Source organism: Gadus macrocephalus, chromosome 2 (genome assembly GCF_031168955.1).
Source record: "Gadus macrocephalus chromosome 2, ASM3116895v1".
Lineage (NCBI taxonomy): Eukaryota > Metazoa > Chordata > Actinopteri > Gadiformes > Gadidae > Gadus > Gadus macrocephalus.
This window is the reverse complement of record NC_082383.1, coordinates 1,915,481-1,935,492: the sequence shown is the minus strand read 5'-3', so window position 1 is coordinate 1,935,492 and position 20,012 is coordinate 1,915,481. Positions and strand designations below refer to the sequence as shown.

The following is a 20,012-nucleotide window of genomic DNA, read 5'->3' as shown; positions in this document are numbered from 1 at the left end:
TCTCCTCTTTCCGCCACGCCTCCTGCGCCTCCTTCCTCTCCTCTCCCCTCCCTCCTCCTCCTCCATGTTCCTCTCCTCTCTCCTCAACGTTCCTCCATGTTTCCTTCCTCTCTCCTCTCTCCTCTCTCCTCCACATTCCTCTCCTCTCTCCTGCTCCATGTCCCTCTCCTCTCTCTTCTCTCCTCCCTCCTCCTTCCTCTCCCCTCGGCTAGGGATAACCCACCCAAAACCCTGACCCCCCCCCCCACCCAGATGTCTCACGTCGAACCATACGACGGAGGGGCCGCTCTGAGAGGGACGGCGGCCGGGGAGCAGGCCTGTGTGGTCGGACGTGTGCAGCGTGTGGTGGACGAGGTACAGGAACTCTTTACGCTGACCGCAGGGGGCTTGGGGGATGCTGGGAATCGTTTCATAATTGCATCTACACGGGACGGCACGGCCTCCTCTAATGCAGAGAGAAGTGAATTACCGGCCCCTCCTCGCTTCACCAGAGAGGGAGTGAGGTAAGGAGTGAGGTAAGGTTTCAAGGAGAGGAGGAAAGGCGGTGAGGATCGTTGGAGGAGAGTAACGGTTATCTGATGTGATTCCAGATAAGACTAATGTGTCTTTCTTTAAAAGCTATTGGAGGACTGCAGGCTAGATCGGATCGTTGTGCGCTCCCCTGCACAGCCTTGGGTGCAGGGGAGCATTTGACCGAACATTTGTCCTGATGAGACTTCTGAAGGCGTCCGAAGCTGAACCTCTGAGACGGGTCCTACGGGAGGTCCAGTCAAGGGGACTGATGTCTGCCTGAATAGCGCTGGCCTGAATGCACAACTGTCAACTGTAATGTCAACATTGTTTCTAAGATAGCTAATACAGTTTAGGTATTCTTTGGAATACTCTGTATTCTATATCATTATTTCTTCCAACATACTGTCTATGGTCTGTATTGCTTGAAGGAGAATAGTTTTTTTTGTATATTTGTATGAATGTGCAGAAGACTGGAGAATTTAAGGGACTCTATTCACAGCTGTTTTATATTCCCCATCTCCTATTAAATAGTCATCCGCCAGTGCGATTTATCCAGCGATTTATCCAAGATTCACTTATATTGTGCTGCTTAAAATAAATGAGTTTAAAACTTAAGATAATTTATTTGGAAAACACGCATTCCCTGTTTCGTACAACACAGTCCAGATCCTGGTATCTGAAAGCTCATCTCCTATCTCTGTTTAGAAAGGCTTTTTCCAGGGAGGAGATAGGGACGAGGAGGAGGGGGGAGGGGAGAGGAGGGAGGGGAGAGGAGGGAAGAGGAGGAGGGGAGAGGAGGGAGGTGAGAGGAGGGAAGAGGAGGAGGGAGGGAAGAGGAGGAGGAGGAGGAGGAGGGGGAGGCGAGAGGGAAGAGAAGGAGGAGGAGGAGGAGGAGGAGGAGGAGGAGGAGGGGGAGGGGAGAGGAGGGAGGGGAGAGGAGGGAAGAGGAGGAGGAGGGGGAGGAGGTGGGAGGGAAGAGAAGGAGGAGGAGGAGGAGGGGGAGGCGGGAGGGAAGAGAAGGAGGAGGAGGAGGACGGAGGGAAGAGAAGCAGGAGGGAGGGGAGGAGGAGGAGGACGGAGGGAAGAGAAGCAGGAGGGAGGGGAGGAGGAGAGAGCCAAGACAACCGGGGCTGGGCTGAGCTGCGCAGGTGCTCGATGCTTATTGGATTGCAGTGCCATCTCCACCGGCCCTGCGGGTCAACGGACTCGCTCCCAGCCTCTAAGTGGTGTATCGATCACCTGGCGCGGGGAGGGCCGGATTGGACGTAGCACTCGCTGGACACGGCCTGCATTCCACCACCGAGGTGGTGCCGTTTCCTGCGTTGTGGGGTTATTATGAAGTTAGGCACATGAAACATGACCGCCGGTCGGGCGCGCATGGCTGCAACAACAGCTTGGCCCGGGAGCCGGGACACCTGGAATCAAATTTAGCAAGCCGCTGAGTTAGTGAGGCGAGATTACTTTAATTTTAATCGGGTTGAAGGAGGGACGGAGAAAACCATTTTGTATCCAAAATCGATGGGGTTTTGGGAGGACACACACACACACACACACTCACACACATCCACACACAATAAGCACTGCATGGGTAAGGAATATGAATATCTCACTGGACAAAGGAGTTCAGGGAAGGCAGCAGTGTGTATCTGTGGAGGAGATAGCACATCGTTGCTTGTCCTGGACCCCTGACACTTCCTTGGCATGGTCGTCTCCCCCCCCCCCCCCCCCCCCCCAAGACGGATGGGAGTTAAACATCTGAGCCTGTCTTTGGCTCACCCGCAGAGAGCCATAAACTCTCACCTCTCTCTCTCTCTCGCTCGCTCACTAGCGCAGGCGCACACAAACCAATGCAGTCTCTCTCTCTCACTCACTCTCTCGCACGGGTGTATGCAAACACACACACACACACACACAGCAAAAATAGAGAGGCTGCAGACCAGCTATGCATATTCTGCTGTATGTAACAAGTAGTTTCAGTGACCCAAAGCAACAAGGAATAAGGACTGTGATAGCGAGACTCGAAATTTTACAATAACTGTTCTCTGCATGGGGGCCCGTTTGGGAATGAAATCCCCAACCCCGGCACGCTTAATGCCTTGCTCTATCCCAATGTAGATGGGACAGCCGTTACGGGTTGTAGCTGAGTGCGGTGGCATAATGCTCCAGCTATATCTCGCCGCCATACGTGTTCCCTGACAGCCTGATGGGCGCACAGATCCCATTAAGATCCTGATGTATGCGGCCAATCAGAGGGGTCCATAGCGCCTCGTGTGCTCATGGGAAATTCACTAGAAACCGCATTGACAATGTTGCACAGGACGCTGTGAAGCCTTGCTCGCCGGAAGGCTGTTTTTATTTTTTTGCATGTTGGAGCAGCCGATGTGATCGTAGCTTACACCAATCGGTCCGTTCAGAGCGGTTGTTTTTTTGCGCGGCATGTGTATGATAACATGTGACAGTGAATACAGGCAAAGGTGGGTGAGAGGTGGTATTTTTAAACTACTAAACTAACTATCTAAATTATATCAAACCAGGCGGATTCATTTATATTAATTTATTGTCATTGTGCACAAATATGGTCTTCTAAAAAGGTCCTTCATTCACGTCAAGTTTACGTACTCATAGGAAATAATGCGCTGTCTCTGGAAACAACGCACACAAATATATACAAAATATATATTGTAATCTGGGTTAACCCTAACAAAATGGACTCGAGTGATAATTGGCACACCCTAGAGACAGGCATTATCCATGCACTCTGTGTTTCTATTCATCACTAAGACAGACATCAGAAAACAGGCACGTATTGCAATCGCAGCAGCTTGAGCAGGTAAGCTTATGCACATAAATAGAGAATTCACAGAGCCATAGATTCGTAAACTCTTTAGAAAAGTCCCCTTACCAGGAGTCCAGCCCCTTTAGTGGTTTAATATTCGTATCATTGTTTTTTCTAACTTCATATAAAATAGTTCCTCAAGAAAAGACCACTACTCCTATCCCATCCATATACTCACATTCAATTTTTGACTTAATTTCCCCAGAAAAAATATAAAATAAACACAAAAAGTTAAGTGCAGGTGATGTCATAAGAATCACGTAGAAAAGGGCCACGGTATTTCTTAAATAGTACAGAAACATTTCATCAAATCTACATATCCGTAAGAGTTCTCTACAACTGGGCAATGGCGACATCTAGTGGTCACAAACAGCATAGTTTCACACCCTGCAAAGAACATAATTTAATCTCATAAAATAAAATAAAAAATAAAATAGTTGAATTGCTGCTCTTTGGTTTTCAGCCTTAAACCTTACTAAGCGACTTAACGTCCTTTATCATAATAATACATAATATAAAAATCAATTGTTAAAAATGTCTATCTACATAGAACGCAAAAGCTCGCGGTGACAGGACCTATCACCTGACATCAGACGACGTTCCTCTCAGTGGCCTGAAAGCCTTCCCTTTACATTTGTGTCTTCTTGTCTTCTCCGGATAGGAAGTAGGGGTTTTCGTGGCCCTGCACCAGGTAGGAGTACCGTGAGGGGTTCTTCCCCTTGAAGGTCCTCATGGCTGGGTCCAGGTCATAAGATCCGGTCTGAGGTGTGGAGGGAATCAAACGGAACAAAAACAGTGTACCTTTGTCCGTTGTACAAAGGACTTCTGTACTGTACACTAATACACACACACACACACGTACGCATGCATGCAAACACACACACACGGATGAACACACACACACACACACACACACACACACACACACACACACACACACACACACACACACACACACACACACACACACACACACACACACACACACACACACACACAAAAACACACACAAGCACATGCAAGCACACACACTAAATACATGCAAACCCACACCAGCTAAATTTGTCAAAATTCCCCTCACAATCCTTGATAGAATCCAAATTGCCAAAAACTTTCTTTAAATTAAAGACCTTTTGCTGGAGGCACGACACCTCAACATCTTATGACAAAGATGTTGAGGTGTTGAGAACACCTCAACATCTTTGTTGAGGTGTTCTCAACAAAGATGTTGAAAACACCTGTGAATGACAGGCAAGCTGGATATCTTAAAAATAATCGCCCTCTTTGGTCAGAAATGAACCAAGGGCGGTATAAAAGGAAAATAGTCTCAAACAGAGCTAGGTGTGTAGTCAACTAGAGAAACATGAATCTCCTTATTCCAAAATTATAGCACTTAAATCATACCTTCAGCATCTTTAAGTCTTGATATCTTGATCTTGATTGGTTTATTTAGTTATTTGCAATACTGCTAACTGATCCATTAAGATGACATGCCAGAGGTGTTATGGGATGTTTGTTTGTAGTCCTCACAGGAAAAACCTCCACCAGAAATGTAATTATCGTTGAATTGCAAAAAACCTCCATCTTTACCTTTCATCTCTTGCTAAAAGTAAGCTCAACTTGAGAATCGCCATGGGCTTTCGGAGATCGATTTTATTTCAATGAAAATTAAATTTGGAATATCTTTGCCTGTATGTAATTGAATAAATTCATGGTAAAGATGGATATTTTTAGCAATGTCACAGCCTGTTTTATAAGCAAAAATGAGTCCAAGTCCAAATCAACACCAAAAACCTGGGTCGAATTCAATGCCCGTGATGCTACAAAGGACATCATCCTTCCCAGATACAATCATAAGATGTCGAATGCTAAAGTGATTCGTTTTTGAGTGTAAATCCCAACCGCCAATCTTCGAATCTCTCTATGACGACTCTGGGGGGGACGACCGTCCGTTCTAACATCGCCCGACCGATGGCCGGGCTAAGCTTACCTTCCTCCATCCTCTCTGAGCCTTTTTGCCCCCCTAAAGCAACACACTAGGAGTCAGCCAAGACTTCACAGTACATTCTACTAAGAACACTCTGAAAACCACCGCTGAGCTGTCTCGACGGATCAAAGCAGTTCACTTGATCGGCGGTGGTGGCAGTGGATCGGAATGCCAGGGGTAAAACCACCGCACGAGTTATCTCTCTGAACATATTTTTGCACCGGTGCATGGAAGAGGAAGTCTCCTTCATCCTAATACACCCGAGCCCCAGTCATAATACCCATTGGACGAACGCTGTCGGTTTTCCCAAGATTGCCCGTAAATGAGTGAGTTCTGCGGAGAGCAGCGGGCGTGCGCTGGCGGTGCGGACGATCAGACGGTTCAGGTGCTCACAGGCCTTTGCTATAGCTAAAGTCCGTGCGCACCCACACTTTGGGTGGGGCCTGGTCGTCCGCAGACGGGACGAGCAGGCCTCGCGGACGAGCAGGCCTCGCGGACGAGCAGGCCTCGCGGACGAGCAGGCCTCGCGGACGAGCAGGCCTCGCGGACGAGCAGGCCTCACGGACGAGCAGGCCTCACGGACGAGCAGGCCTCACGGACGAGCAGGCCTCACGGACGAAGGTGTTTGAAGGCATTTACGGGACGGATCAAAGCCGATCCTTGTGGGAACGCGGACGTGTAAAATATGACTCTGACATTAAGAAAAGTTCATCACATGGAACCGCTTCGCAACAGATTCAGACGCTTAGAAAACACTTCGGCAGAGGAGGTTCGTGCAAACTGCTCGGAGCTGCGTTTGATAATAAGACGCCCTGAATAGAGTATTTAAGACGGCTTTTTTCTCTTTTTAAAAAATGACTATACACTGCAAGAATTCCAGAACAACATCACGAGAAAGGAGCTCACCACAGACACGCCTACGGTACGACACTTTACCGCGGTAAAACCACGGCAAAGTGTCGCCTTTTAAAACGCCGGTCGGTGTGACGCGAACCACGGTTGGCGTGGCGGCCGTGTGGGGGGGACCAGGACACCTACCGTGCTGCTGTTGGGCTGCTCCGTCAGGTTATGGGTGCCGTTCCCCTCGCTCATCTCGATGGACGGGTTCGAGTCCCACTGGGTGGTGGCGCGGGGGATGGGGATGACCCCCGCGATGCCCCAGGACCCCGGAATCTGCTCCTTGGCTGGGTACGGACTGCTGGTTTGCTTGGGGGAACTCCTGAAGCAGCACATCCTGATGTGGGCAGGGAGTAGGCAGAGGGTATGTTTAGCTAGAGAGTTGAAAATGATATTCCTTGTACCAGAGGATAGTTATGTCTATATACATTTATATGGGAAATATCTGTATACTAGTATACAATTTTTATCTATATTTTTATAGTTTATACATTTTTTTAACCTCCTCTGACCTCTGCGGTCAATACAGTGGCGTCATGTTATTTAATCTTGCATCATATGAAAATCATATGCAAAATATGGCCATGGTTGTGCAAAGCTGGCTAGTCTGGATCAGCTGATGTTACATACATTACTGCAATGTATTCTTCGCTAGACTGAAGCGGATTAGCTCGTAAACAAACGACTCCTGCTTTCCGCCACAGCATCCCAGAGGTCATGATATTCAAAGTGCGATAAGCAAACATTACAAATGCATCATGTCCTCATAAAAGGTGACTGTGACTGTTTGTGTTGCAACCCATAAATGTTTCCAGGTAATTGATGCTGGCCCGAGGTGTGTTGCACGAACTGCATGTACAAAGGACTTAAGCCCGACAAAACAACAATACCACTGCCAACGTCACAACCTAACTAAGCCCTGACAATGTGGGAACACATTACATCTGTTATGAAACAGGCAAAACTCCACCCTTTCACATACGTAGATATGATTACACTCCATAAATGCACTTGTGTTTTTTTCATATTTGAAAGGCATTGCATTTAAGTCGTCACGTCTGTGCCACCCTAGTAAATAAACTTCTGCCGGTGACTGATCCAGGACCAGCCGGCCAACGACAGGGGAGGGACCATCAAGCTCTGTTCTACTGTGAGAGTAGAGGTCAAGCTCTGTTCTACTGTGAGAGTAGAGGTCAAGCTCTGTTCTACTGTGAGAATAGAGGTCAAGCTCTGTTCTACTGTGAGAGTAGAGGTCAAGCTCTGTTCTACTGTGAGAGTAGAGGTCAAGCTCTGTTCTACTGTGAGAGTAGAGGTCAAGCTCTGTTCTACTGTGAGAGTAGAGGTCAAGCTCTGTTCTACTGTGAGAGTAGAGGTCAAGCTCTGTTCTACTGTGAGAGTAGAGGTCAATCTCTGTTCTACTGTGCTCTACTTCTACTCTACTTAAAGTAGAGGCGAGTGTGACAAAGTTCCCGGGCGTTCCTCACCAGGTGATCAGGCCCAGGACCAGCAGGAGCAAAACGCTCCCGAGCACAACAGAGATCACCACCACCGCCAGTAGGGATGCTGCAAACACACACACACGCACACGCACACGCACACGCACACGCACACACACACACACGCACGCACACACACACACAGACACACGCACACGCACGCACGCACACACACAGACACACGCACACACACACACACACACACACACAAACACACACACACAAGGTTGCCAGATTGGACTACATAATATGGGACTTTGCTACTAAAGTTGTATTCAACCAGAATGAACACAATAATAATTTATTATTTGTTCAATTATTCATTTATTTAGGCTGAAGTTTGACTTACAATCATTGCAGTTGATGCCAGCATATCCAAATGAGCATCTACAAATTAAGAACAGGAAGTTACAATTAAACGATTAATAATAATTATAATAATATGGATGATAATACTAATACTTTATGCAGCACTTTTCTATTTACTCTATTTACAAGACAAAACAGTGACTAGAGTCAGACAAAACTAGATATATACATCTGTATAAATGAACATATACATGATATATATTGATATATATTTGTTTATACACACATAATCCCTAAATAGAGTTCCCTGTAGAATGCAAAAGGGGGCGCTATGTACTTTAAACAAAGCACCACATGCCCCCCAATACTATTTCAGGGCCTCAGGAAACAGCAAACCCACCCAGTACCTCCCCGGGACATGAGGACCGATTTATGAACAGGCGCTCTACTTACGGAAGGCACGTCCTCTTGACGGGGTCCCGCCCTGGTGCCACTCGGACAAGCTGTGGACAGACAGCCGAGAAACACACCATGGGACGGAGATGAGAGACTCATATAATATGTATAAATAACAATTACAAACTAAATTAGAAATACTTTAACATATCATTACCCCCACACACTGTTACTACTAATAAAAATTATTATTAACTAAATGAATTATAATTTACCATGTTACTTCCCCCCCCCCTCCCCCCTCTATTCCTACTAATAATAATGATAATAATTCAAATACAAATACAACAATAATATTGACTTCTGTCACTAAGCAACAGGTGTATTTCCAAACAATGACCGTGAACATGTTGAAAGCGGCCTATCGTGCAGTCAAATGATGATGCAGCTCATCCTCGCATTATTATGGTGACATTGTGATCCGTGTTACTTGCAGACTACAGACTATTCTGGGACTTGGGGAAATAAATTTCACCTGGGTGGCGAAATGTAATGCAGAAGTAAAAATAGTCGTCATGCCTTCATGGCTTCATGGCTGAGATTCTCAAAGGTTACCCCCACCCAACTTACCAATATGGCACGTTTATTACATCGGTGAGTAAGGTCTTCAAGCAAGTTACTAATGTACGTGGGCTAAATGATTCACACGCAACCTAGGCTATGAAACACACCCAGAGTCCGGTTCTCTTCAAATTAAATGAATGTAAAGAGAAGCTACATCTGTCTCTGTCTCTGTCTCTGTCTCTGTCTCTGTCTCTGTCTCTGTCTCTGTCTCTGTCTCTGTCTCTCTCTCTGCTCTCTCTCTCTCTCTCTCTCTCTCTCTCTCTCTCTCTCTCTCTCTCTCTCTCTCTCTCTCTCTCTCTCTCTCTCTCTCTCCCTCTCTCTCTCTCTCTCTCTCCCTCCCTCTCCCCCTCTCCCCCTCTCCCCCTCTCCCCCTCCCCCTCTCCCTCTCTCTCTCTCTCTCTCTCTCTCTCTCTCTCTCTCTCTCTCTCTCTCTCTCTCTCTCTCTCTCTCTCTCTCTCTCTCTCTCTCTCTCTCTCTCTCTCTCTCTCTCTCAACATTTCAAAGGAGATGAAGACAGTGTGTGTGTGAGGCACTTTAACTGCTCTATGGAAAGTACATCCGTCTTTTCTGGGGGGCCGGTGAAGACATGAGCCTTGTGTGAGCTCTGCCCCATCTTCTCTCTGTGGGTTGTGTATATCGTCTGGGCACTGAGTGGATATTGAGCTCTACTAAGCAGTCGTAAAGCGGTAACCTTAGCAACCACAAAATATACCAACACTCAATCTGCGGCTACTGTAGCCAGCCGATTAACTATAGCTATGGAGCGACTTGTTTGTGGGACTTACCGCTGCAGCTCTTGCTAGAGAAGACGTTTCGGATGAAGCCTTCTTGACAGGAACACTGTGCAACCCCATTGAGGCTCTGGCATTTTGTAGACATGGAATCACAGGGTAGAGGCTTCCTTAAACACAGCTCGGTTGCTGAGGACAAACACAGGGAGAGGGAATGAAAAGCAGCGTTTAACAAGTTGACCATTGGGCTTCTGAGCACATTGGCAATGTCCTGCTGGAATAAGCATGTGGTCTGCATCACGCACGCACCGGTGAATATGGTGTCGTTGAACAAGCCCCCCGAGTTCTTGATGCCGTCGACTATGGCCGTGTTAACGGATTTTTGAGTGGCGTTGGAATTCTGGAATACGTTATTGACCGTTGCTACCACACTGCCGCGCCTGGAGTCCAGAGGAAACAGTCAGTAGAATCAATAGATGGTGATTGATCCCCAAATAGTCGCCAGTGGAGTACAGGAGAAAAATAGAAAAACTTACGCCAGGGAAAGAACTTCAGACCTCAAATATCCAGGCGTGTCAGCGAGGAATCCTCTGAGCTGTGATGTCAAAATAAGTATTTTTAATTATATTACCCACTGACGGAGAGAGGGACATGTTATAGCCCACTGAGGGAGACAGGGACATGTTATGGCCAACTGGTGGAGAGAGGGACATGTTATAGCCCAATGATCAGTCATATTCATGCGGGGGCCGCATTTTTTAAAATATGCCGCACTTTCACCACATAAATTGCAGATTTCTGCGCAACATATGCGGGGCTTGCATGATTTCATAATCCCCGCATTTTCGTTGCAAAAAAGTCGCATATATCTTAGCAGCAAGTTGAAAAATGTTGCGTTTACCTCACACAAGAGCAGCCATTTCCCCCTGTTGCCATGGGAATGTTATGCAGTGACGTAATTAGTAATTACGTGACGTGAACGTCATCGAAAAGCTGCATTTTTTCCCAGTTCCCGCAATTTTTGCAAGTTCCCGCAGTTTCATCGCATAAAAATGCCGCAGATTTAATCGCATTTTTTAAGAAAACGTGCCGCATAATCAAGGATTTTTGGCCGCAACAGTCACAAAAAAATGCCACATTTTTCTGGAGGGACTGACTGATGGGGATAGGGAGATGTTATGCCCACGGATGGAGCGATGGACATGTTATAGCCAACTGAGGGAGAGAAGATAGGGTTCGACCCATTTTTCAATGACGACGTACCGCAGTGGAAATATCGCCTGCAGTGGTCAGGAATATCCTGGAGGAACTGTTGGCCATGTCGTCCTCAAACTGCAAATTGACGATATGAAGCTCTCCAGGGAAAACTTGAGCTGAGTCGAAGGAGAAGCAAGAAAGATTTAAGATAATAATAACAAAAACAATAATTACAGTCAATTTGATTTATAAAGCACTTTTCAAAAATTCAAAGATGCTTGAAGATGACATCAATAAGGCGATCGTTATCCTCATTCTCATTGTCGTCAACATCATCATCATCATACCCATCATCATCACTGTCACCATCATTATCCACAACCCAACTGGATACTGATTATGATTATTAACAACGAAGAATTACTTGTCTTGACCCTTACCCGTTTTGCAGGTGCCATCCACCATGTAGCTCCCAGCAAAGCACTGACAGATCCCGTCCAGACAAACACTGTCAGGAGGGCACGAGACGGCAGGGCACACTGACGACAGAAAGAGAAGGTACTCACACACTTAAAGCTAGAGGAGGCAAGATGGAGAAGCCGGCTCCCTCCGCTCCATTTAATAATCCACCATTTTTAAGGTATTTTATATCGCGGCTAAAGTAGCAGCAATAAGCAGTTAGGTAAATATGTATGGATTTCTTAGTTGTGAAGGTTATTCATTTCATAACAACACCTGAATGATTAAGCTATTGCCGGACGTTTAGTTTAGCTTGGGCGATGAGACCTTGTTTGTTGTTTATTTGTTTTCTTGTAAAGAGAGCTATGTAGTTGGACCTAAATATCCTCTTCTCATTCCTCCCACCTATCACCAAAATCATCTTCATTATAGTAACATTTTCAATAACTTTAAGTAAATGATGTGTTATTGCTGCATGATGTGATTTGGTGGTGGTGGTGGTGGTGGTAGGAAGACCTGCTGTGGTTCCGTTGTTCTTTGCTGCAAGGTACGAAATATACAGAGATGGCATGAGATGGCAAAGAGTGACGCGTTAATGTTCTTCATTCAACAAATCAAATCAAGAACTTTGAAATCTACAATAAAAACTGTGATTTGAATTGTAGACTTTGAGAGGATTTGGTGCCAACCTGTCGTAGTCTGTGGTGTTGAAGAACCAGGGGTGGAGGTGTTCCCAGCTGGGCCTTGGGTGGTGCTACCTGAGGGTGGTGTTGAAGAACCAGGGGTGGAGTTGTTCCCAGCTGGGCCTTGGGTGGTGCTACCTGAGGGTGGTGTTGAAGAACCAGAGGTGGAGGTGTTCCCAGCTGGGCCTTGGGTGGTGCTACCTGAGGGTGGTGTTGAAGAACCAGGGGTGGAGTTGTTCCCAGCTGGGCCTTGGGTGGTGCTACCTGAGGGTGGTGTTGAAGGACCAGGGGTGGAGTTGTTCCCAGCTGGGCCTTGGGTGGTGTTACCTGAGGGTGGTGTTGAAGGACCAGGGGTGGAAGTGTTCCCAGCTGGGCCTTGGGTGGTGCTACCTGAGGATGGTGTTGGAGGGCTTGTTGTGGAGGTGATCCCAACTGGACCGAGGGTGGTGTTTCCTGGGGTGGATGTTGGGAGAGGGTTGGTGGTGGAGGTGTTCCCCTCGGGTCCAAGGGTGGTGTTACCTAGGGTGGTGTTTCCTGGGGTGGATGTTGGGAGAGGGCTGGTGGTGGAGGTGTTCCCATCGGGTCCTAGGGTGGTGTTACCTAGGGTGGTGTTTCCTGGGCTGGATGTTGGGAGAGGGTTGGTTGTGGAGGTGTTCCCATCAGGGCCTAGGGTGGTGTTACCTAGGGTGGATGTTGGGAGAGGGTTGGTGGTGGAGGTGTTCCCATCGGGGCCTAGGGTGGTGTTACCTAGGGTGGTGTTTCCTGGGCTAGATGTTGGGAGAGGGTTGGTTGTGGAGGTGTTCCCATCAGGGCCTAGGGTGGTGTTACCTAGGGTGGATGTTGGGAGAGGGTTGGTGGTGGAGGTGTTCCCATCGGGGCCTAGGGTGGTGTTACCTAGGGTGGTGTTTCCTGGGCTGGATGTTGGGAGAGGGCTGGTGGTGGAGGTGTTCCCCTCGGGTCCTAGGGTGGTGTTACCTAGGGTGGTGTTTCCTGGGCTGGATGTTGGGAGAGGGTTGGTGGTGGAGGTGTTCCCCTCGGGTCCTAGGGTGGTGTTACCTAGGGTGGTGTTTCCTGGGGTGGATGTTGGGACAGGGCTGGTGGTGGAGGTGTTCCCATCGGGGCCTAGGGTGGTGTTACCTAGGGTGGTGTTTCCCGGGGTGGATGTTGGGAGAGGGTTGGTTGTGGAGGTATTCCCATCGGGTCCTAGGGTGGTGTTTCCTGGGGTGGATGTTGGGAGAGGGTTGGTGGTGGAGGTATTCCCATCGGGTCCTAGGGTGGTGTTACCTAGGGTGGTGTTTCCTGGGCTGGATGTTGGGAGAGGGTTGGTGGTGGAGGTGTTCCCCTCGGGTCTTAGGGTGGTGTTACCTAGGGTGGTGTTTCCTGGGCTAGATGTTGGGAGAGGGTTGGTTGTGGAGGTGTTCCCATCGGGTCCTAGGGTGGTGTTACCTAGGGTGGTGTTTCCTGGGGTGGATGTTGGGAGAGGGTTGGTGGTGGAGGTATTCCCATCGGGTCCTAGGGTGGTGTTTCCTGGGCTGGATGTTGGGACAGGGCTGGTGGTGGAGGTATTCCCATCGGGTCCTAGGGTGGTGTTACCTAGGGTGGTGTTTCCTGGGCTGGATGTTGGGACAGGGCTGGTGGTGGAGGTGTTCCCATCAGGGCCTAGGGTGGTGTTACCTAGGGTGGTGTTTCCTGGGGTGGATGTTGGGACAGGGCTGGTGGTGGAGGTGTTCCCCTCGGGTCCTAGGGTGGTGTTACCTAGGGTGGTGTTACCTGGGCTGGTAGACGTTGGAAGAGGGCCGGTTGTGGCGTTTGAAATTTCGGGCGGAGAAGTAGAGGGCCCAGTAACGTCCGTGCTGTTTTCTGTCGTATTGGTTGTGGCCGGGGTGGTTGTCGGACCGGAGGTGGAGGTATTCCCGGCGGGGTCTAGGGTGCTGTTGCCTGGGGTTGGGCTTGTCATAGGAGGGCTCGGTGTGGATGTGTTCCCAGCAGGTTCTGAAGTGTTGTTCCCTGGGGTGGACGTTGGGAGATTACTACCCTCTTACTAGTACTACTACATCTCATGATATTAATAATAATTATAATACACATATAAAAATAATCGTTACTTTTATCCCTGAGCAACAGGTGATTTCCAGACATTAGCTCTAACTGCGGCTACTATAGCCAGCCCATTAAATACAGCTAATGAGTGAGTTGACTGCAGGTCTTACTGCTGCAGTTCCTGAGAGAGATGTTGTTTGGGATGAAGCCTTCTTTACAGATACACTTTACAACCCCGTTGTGGCTCGTGCAGTTAGTCGACAAAGAATCACAGGCAGGAGGCAGCCTTGCACACAGGTCAGTTGCTGAGGAAAACACAGGGAGAGGAAATCAAAAGCAGCGTTTAAAAGTTGACCATTGGGCTTTTGAGCACATAGAAAAGGTCCTGTCGAAATAAGCATGAGGTGTGCACCACGCACGCACCTGTAAATGTGGTATTGATGAACACTCCATTTGGGGGGGAGTTCTCGATGCCGTCGTCGATTGCAGCGTTAACGGATTCTTGAGTGGCGCTGGAATTCTGGAACACGTTATTGACTGTTGCTAGCACACTGCCGCGCCTGCAGTTCAGAGGAAACGGCGAGAATCAATGAATAATAGTTGATCCTCACAAGGTCGCCAGTGGAGTGCAGGGAGAAAAGTAGAAAAACTTACGCCAGAGCTACAACGTCGGTCCTAATATATCCAGGCGTGTTCCACAAGAATCCTCTGAGCTGTGACGTCAAAAGAAGTTTGTGTTATTATATATATATATATATATATATATATAGACCCCTGGTAGAGAGAGGGACATGTTATAGCCCAATGAGGGAGAGAAGATAGGCTTCCAAAGACCCTTTTTTCAAGGACGACCTACCGCACTGGAAATATTGGCTGCGGTGGTCAGGAATATCTGCGAGGAACTGTTGGCCATTTCGTCCATAAACTCCAAATTGACGATATGAAGCTCTCCAGGGAAAACTTGAGCTGAGTCGAAGGAAAAGCAAGAAAGATTTAAGATAATAATAATAAAAAAATAATAATAGTCAATTTGTTTTATAAAGCACTTTTCAAAAATTCAAAGACGCTTGAGGATGACATCAATAAGGCGATCATTATCCTCATTCTCATTGTCGTCAACATCATCATCATACCCATCATCATCACTGTCACCATCATTATCCACAACCCAACTGGATACTGATTATGATTATTAACAACGAAGAACTACTTGTCTTGACCCTTACCCGTTTCGCAGGTGCCATTCACCATGAAGCGCCCGGCAAAGCACTGACAGATCCCTTGCAGGCAAACACTGTCAGGAGGGCACGAGACGGCAGGACACCCTAATGACAGTAAGAGAAGGAACTCAGCACACTTAAAGCTACAGGAGGCGAGATGGAGAAACCATCAAGAATAAGCTAGACTTTGAAAGTATTCAACCGAAAAATGTCCACCCCTAAAAAGCCTCCCCCCCAAAAAAACACATGACCAGCTTGCTAGCTTCAGCAATAGGTCTAGCTAACCGTTTGAAAGTCTCCGGTCATGCCTAATGAGTCCATGCAAAAAATTCTCCACCAATCACCAAAATCAGCCTCATTATAGGAACAATTACAATAAGGCATCAATAAAGTTACTCGCCTATTACTGGTGGTCTGGTAGTGGTGGGAAGACCTGCTGTGGTTCCGTTGTTCCTTTCTGCAAGGTACGTAATATACAGAGATGGTATGAGATAGCAAAGTGTGACGTGTTAATGTTCTTCATTCAACAAATTAAAGAACTTCAAAATTGGGATTTGACCTGTAGGCTTCAAGCGAATTTGGTGCCTACCTGACGTGGTCTGTGGGGTTGAAGGACCAGGGGTGGAGGTGTTCCCAGCTGGGCCTAGGGTGGTGTTACCTGGAGTGGATGTCGGGAGAGGGTTGGCTGTGGAGGTGTTCCCATCGGGTCCTAGGGTGGTGTTACCTAGGGTGGTGTTATCTGGAGTGGATGTTGGGAGAGGGCTGGTTGTGGAAGTATTCCCATCGGGGCCTAGGGTGGTGTTATCTGGGGTGGATGTTGGGAGAGGGCTGGTTGTGGAGGTGTTCCCATCGGGGCCTAGGGTGGTGTTACCTAGGGTGGTGTTACCTTGGTTTGGGATGGTTGGAAAAGGGCTGGTGTTGGAGGTAATGTTCTCGGGCGGAGAAGTAGAGGGCCCAGTTATGTCTGTGATGTTTTCTGTCGTATTGGTTGTAGCCGGGATGGTTGTAGGAAGAGAGGTGGAGGTATTCCCAGCAGGATCTAGGGTGGTGTTACCTGGACTGGTAGCGGTTGGAAGAGGGCTGGTCGTGGCGTTTGAATATTCGGGTGGAGAAGTAGAGGGCCCAGTAATGTCTGTGTTGTTTTGTGTCATATCGGTTGTGGCCAGGATGGTTGTCGGACCAGAGGTGGAGTTGTTCCCAGTGGGGTCTAGGGTGGTGTTACCTGGGATGGTGGGGGATGTGACAGGGCTGGTCGTTGAGTTACTGTTCGCGGGCGGCGAAGGAGACATTGGGCCAGTGGTGTTTTCCGTTGTATTAAACATGGTTGGTGTTGTTGAAGGAGCAAGGGTGGAGGAACCCTCATTTGGACCAGCGGTGCTGTTGCTGTTGGGGCTCACTGAAGATGTTGTATTCCCAGGGCTTGGTTCCGTTGTATTTGACGGTGTGGTAGGTGTGGTTGTGGACGTCACCATGGAGATGGTGAGAGGGCCCGGAGCTGTGCTCGTTGTGCCTGAGGTTCCGGGCGGTGAGGTGGGCAGAGCGATCGTTGTATCGGAGCCATCGGTGGGGCTCGTGTTCAGAGAGGACCCTTGGGTACTGCTGGATCCCGCTGTTATTCCTACAATGACGCAAACAAAAACAAACAATGAACACGGACCCTGAAATGTTGTCTCAAAGAAACCACCGGCGAACGCACAAACCTAAGCCGTGAAGGTATAACAAACCAATTGAATTCATGCCTGTTTATAGCGTCACTCACATCCACACCTTGGTAATAGAGCTAGCTCTCTTAGTCAACAATAGCATTGGCCAACAAACCTATATTTGAAGGTGGGGTTCTTAACGTTCCTAATTACTTCCTGTTTTAGGGAATGTTTGACCTTATATTTGTGTGTCCTGAAAGAGTCTCTGGTTGTTTAAACACTGAAAGGCCATTGCATCGCGTGACTAGGGAGATTAAATGCGAGCGAGATGTGTTGATGACTTAGGGACGGGTCAGGGGCAGGTTTCGGCCACCGGTCAGCATGAACGGATGGATCTTTCGCTGGTTGCTTCCCTGTGGTGTGGTCACGTTCCAAGCAAAGCTACCTCTATACCCTTTGTCGGATGCCATTCACTCACCTTCCTAAGAAATGAAGGGTGGGAAAATGTGAGCACGCCCAACACAAACAGGTTCCGTACAATAGGGTGTCTCCCATGAGGAAGCTGTTATCAAATTGGGAAGGTATTTACAGCAAGCCCTACGTAATACAGTGTGGGCTGTGGTGCGTCTTATGGCCTAATTCTCCAGATTCAATTACATGTGGAAAAGCAAGCCACACACTATGAAACTGGAAACACACACACATACAAACAAACACATAAATACACGCACACAGACTCACAGACACAGATACACACACAACTCGACACGTTATCACGCATACACATACAAACATACACATACATACGTACATACAAACACACACACACACACACACACAAATACACACACACATACATACACAAACACACATACACACACACACACATACATACATTTAAACACACCCGCACACACAGCCATAAACACACAAGGGTCATCGTAGATATGGTACTTGGCGGGAGGCCATGAACTCAATTTTCAGGTTAAATGCTTTTCAAGGCCATTAGCTGTGCCAGATACATGGACGATTATATGTATTTGCTAGGGTGTGATATCAGTGTGTGTTAGGGCTGGGCGATTAATCGAATTTTGATCGCGATTACGATTTTAGCGTCAAACGATCAGAAAATTAACATAATCGAGTTATCCGATTTTTTGTTAATTATTATTATTATTTTTTTTATTATTTTTTTTAATGATTTATAGAAAGGTCAGAACAGCTGGACACATATCTGTATATCATTTTAGATTGGAACATTTTCTTTTTGACCATTTTGTGTATTTTTTTAAGGCGTGATTTCAAAGTTCTCAGTTACAACGTTTTTTTTGGGAGAGACATGGTGAATAAATACAACACGTTTTCAGACTCAAAGATAATCGTTTGAATAATCGTGATTTCAATATTGACCAAAATAATCGTGATTATGATTTTTCCCATAATCGAGCAGCCCTAGTGTGTGTGTTTGTTTCTGTGCGTGGGTTGATCTGTAACTGTTTAATTAAGCTCCACCAATGTGCATCACACCCTTCACACAGGCTTCTGGTAAAACAAACTACTGTTTAATGTTGTCCCCAAACAATCAAACCACAACCACCAACATTTCCGCCATCATTATATTCACATCATTCGTACATTGCTCTTGAGTACCTAGTCAGCACTTGTTTCCGTGATTGGCATTTTTACTTTAATCCAAAAACAGTGTTTTGATGGCAGAGAGAGATCTCACACATGCCCTTGAAGAGCCTTAAACAGGACATTTATTTCCCATAGTTTTTCTAAATATGGTATTCAAGGTCTATTAACTGGCTGATCAATCCATCACGCTTCTGAGTGGACAGCCAGAGAAAGCAACCTACCCTCACTAGAGGGTAATCCATCATCATGTGTGGTCTTTAACCTCAAGACATCACCACGTACAGCTTCAACATGAGTCTCTCTCCAGAGATCATAGAATATCAGAGACCTTTTATGTAGATGAGCCTCACGAGAGGGTAATCTACCCTCAATAGAGGTTAACCTTACTTCACTAGCGGGTAACCTACCCTCACTAGAGGATAACCCACCCTCTCTAGCGGGTAGATTGTGAAATGGCTGGCAATAGGTAATCAACATCCAAGCTGTTGTTAAAATAGGGAAACCTTAAAGAGCAAATCCATCACAGCTCTTAGCAATGACGACGCAAGGGGAAAAACACACACACACACACACACACACACACACACACACACACACACACACACACACACACACACACACACACACACACACACACACACACACACACACACACACACACACACACACACACACACACACACACACAATTCATATGCCAACCCAAAGGCATGCATCAACACTCACATCAACCCATTTATAACACACAGACTCACACAGATAACACACAGAACAAGCGCATACGTCATTGTTCTCGTTATGTCCAATAGTTACAAGGAAGCTCTAAACAATATGTCCGCTGTGCACCAGGGCCATATACAGTACATAAACCACAAGACACATGACATGTGTACACATTGGCCTCACTTTACTTCTTACCCCCCTTCTCATTTCCATACTAATCTGTAAACACTATGTTGTTCCTTCTCCATTCTCATCACAGGCTGCATGGAAATGAACCAGTGGCTCCGGTTACTGCAGAACTGTCCGGGGTGCATCATGTAAACAAGTAATTCTTTCCTCATTTTGAGCACAGTTCTGCATTTCAATACCTAGATGCCAATGAAAAGGGAGCATGAAAGTGAAGAACATGAAGAAATACAACAAAAAAAGGGAACTACAGAATGAGTAGTCTCGCTGTCCCTATCGGGAGCCTATTGTTCTTCAAGAGAGCCGGGAGGAAGCCGCTCACGATTTGGGCCTGCCAAGCGGGTGGGGCTTGAGCTGCGATGGAGCGGATTGGCTGGAAGTACGCGACGGAATGCTCAACGGACCAATGGCTGGCTACTTACAGGGATCCGATG

The 20,012-nt window shown here is 47.3% G+C and overlaps 1 protein-coding gene across 10 annotated transcripts in view; it reads right to left on the bottom strand.

Annotated features, from left to right (window-relative positions):
* Positions 1-3,052: 3,052 nt before the first annotated feature.
* The window catches only part of si:ch211-198m17.1 (mucin-2), a 25,812-nt gene continuing 8,852 nt past the window's right edge, over positions 3,053-20,012 (bottom strand). The window contains exons 2-12 of one of the 10 annotated variants that reach the window (XR_009528733.1): positions 15,978-17,006; positions 15,395-15,845; positions 15,025-15,134; positions 14,823-14,881; positions 14,592-14,728; positions 14,339-14,473; positions 13,899-14,135; positions 13,722-13,736; positions 12,135-12,581; positions 11,427-11,985; positions 11,070-11,162 (exon numbers count right to left, since the gene is read on the bottom strand). Coding sequence is in view for 3 of the 10 variants with exons in the window: in XM_060069818.1 (XP_059925801.1) it covers positions 15,781-15,845; positions 15,978-16,046; positions 16,443-17,006 (698 nt within the window). In the remaining 7 variants the exon portion in view is untranslated. Of the gene's footprint in view, positions 4,110-6,374; positions 6,571-7,717; positions 7,797-8,078; positions 8,117-8,491; positions 8,542-9,843; positions 9,979-10,098; positions 10,230-10,325; positions 10,385-11,052; positions 11,163-11,426; positions 11,986-12,134; positions 14,136-14,338; positions 14,474-14,591; positions 14,729-14,822; positions 14,882-15,024; positions 15,135-15,394; positions 15,846-15,977; positions 17,007-20,012 lie in introns of those variants that run through there. The other 9 variants (XM_060069824.1, XR_009528726.1, XR_009528727.1 and 6 more) reach the window with 9 other exon arrangements.